Raw genomic sequence first — 760 nt, 5'->3', positions numbered from 1 at the left:
AGCACACAATATGCCCAGGTATACATATTTAATGAATACCTCTCCTCACACCAGGTGAAGTCAGTCCAGGCCTTGCAGGGCAATCGGACATTAAGCATTGATGGCAAGGAAGTTAAGCTGCCGGCCGGCTCGATCATTCTAGCCGTAGTAAATGAGTCAGGATCCCTTGTGCCCTTGCCACAGCTCCAGGTTACGCCACAGTCCCTGAACTCGTGCAGTGAAGACAGAGAGCCCAGAGAGAGGGCAGGATGAGGAGATCGATATTGAAACGGTGTCTGAGAAAACTCCAGGTGAGTGGGTGAAATAATTTTTTTTTTTCTCTCTTTGTCCATGTCCTCTCCCTCCTCTATCTCTTCCTCAGACTCCATCATTTTTCCTTTTTATCTTCCTGTATTCTGTAGTTGTCCAGACCTCCTTACACTGTATTCATTATATTTTCTGAAGGTAACTTGCCAATTTTTCTCCCCAGTGTTGGAGGCAGGTGACCTGGACAGCCTCCTGGCACAGTTTGAGGCTTCTGAGGCAGTTAACAAGACCTCAGGTGAAGGGGCCAAGGATGGCCCCAGCAGCGCTCCTGAGCAGGTGAAGGCCACCGGAGGGTCTGGACCACACAGCAGGGGGCCTTCTGTGCCAGGCATTGTCCCCCTGGGCATCTCCCCACAGTCCTCCCCCACCCACCAGAAGATCAAGGATGCTTTGCCCAAGGAGATCATTGAAAAAATTAAAGGTAGGGACCTGGGTTGTCTTGGTATGTATCTCC

The 760-nt window shown here is 50.5% G+C and overlaps 2 protein-coding genes across 6 annotated transcripts in view; both read left to right on the top strand.

The window, feature by feature from the left end:
- LOC119591499 overlaps positions 1-691 on the top strand; it is a 27,560-nt gene extending 26,869 nt beyond the window's left edge. For all 5 annotated transcript variants that reach the window (XM_037940249.1, XM_037940245.1, XM_037940246.1 and 2 more), the window contains 2 exons: positions 55-290; positions 470-691. In XM_037940249.1, the coding sequence (XP_037796177.1) occupies positions 55-252 (198 nt within the window). In that variant the 3' untranslated portion in view covers positions 253-290; positions 470-691. The remainder of the gene's footprint in view (positions 1-54; positions 291-469) is intronic.
- The window catches only part of LOC119591501 (serine/arginine repetitive matrix protein 2-like), a gene marked incomplete in the record, with an annotated part of 5,107 nt that continues 4,818 nt past the window's right edge, over positions 472-760 (top strand). The window contains 1 exon segment of the mRNA XM_037940250.1: positions 472-727.

This window comes from Penaeus monodon, chromosome 28, assembly GCF_015228065.2.
Source record: "Penaeus monodon isolate SGIC_2016 chromosome 28, NSTDA_Pmon_1, whole genome shotgun sequence".
NCBI lineage: Eukaryota > Metazoa > Arthropoda > Malacostraca > Decapoda > Penaeidae > Penaeus > Penaeus monodon.
The sequence above is the reverse complement of the archived record's forward strand: the minus strand, read 5'-3'. Positions and strand labels throughout refer to the sequence as shown.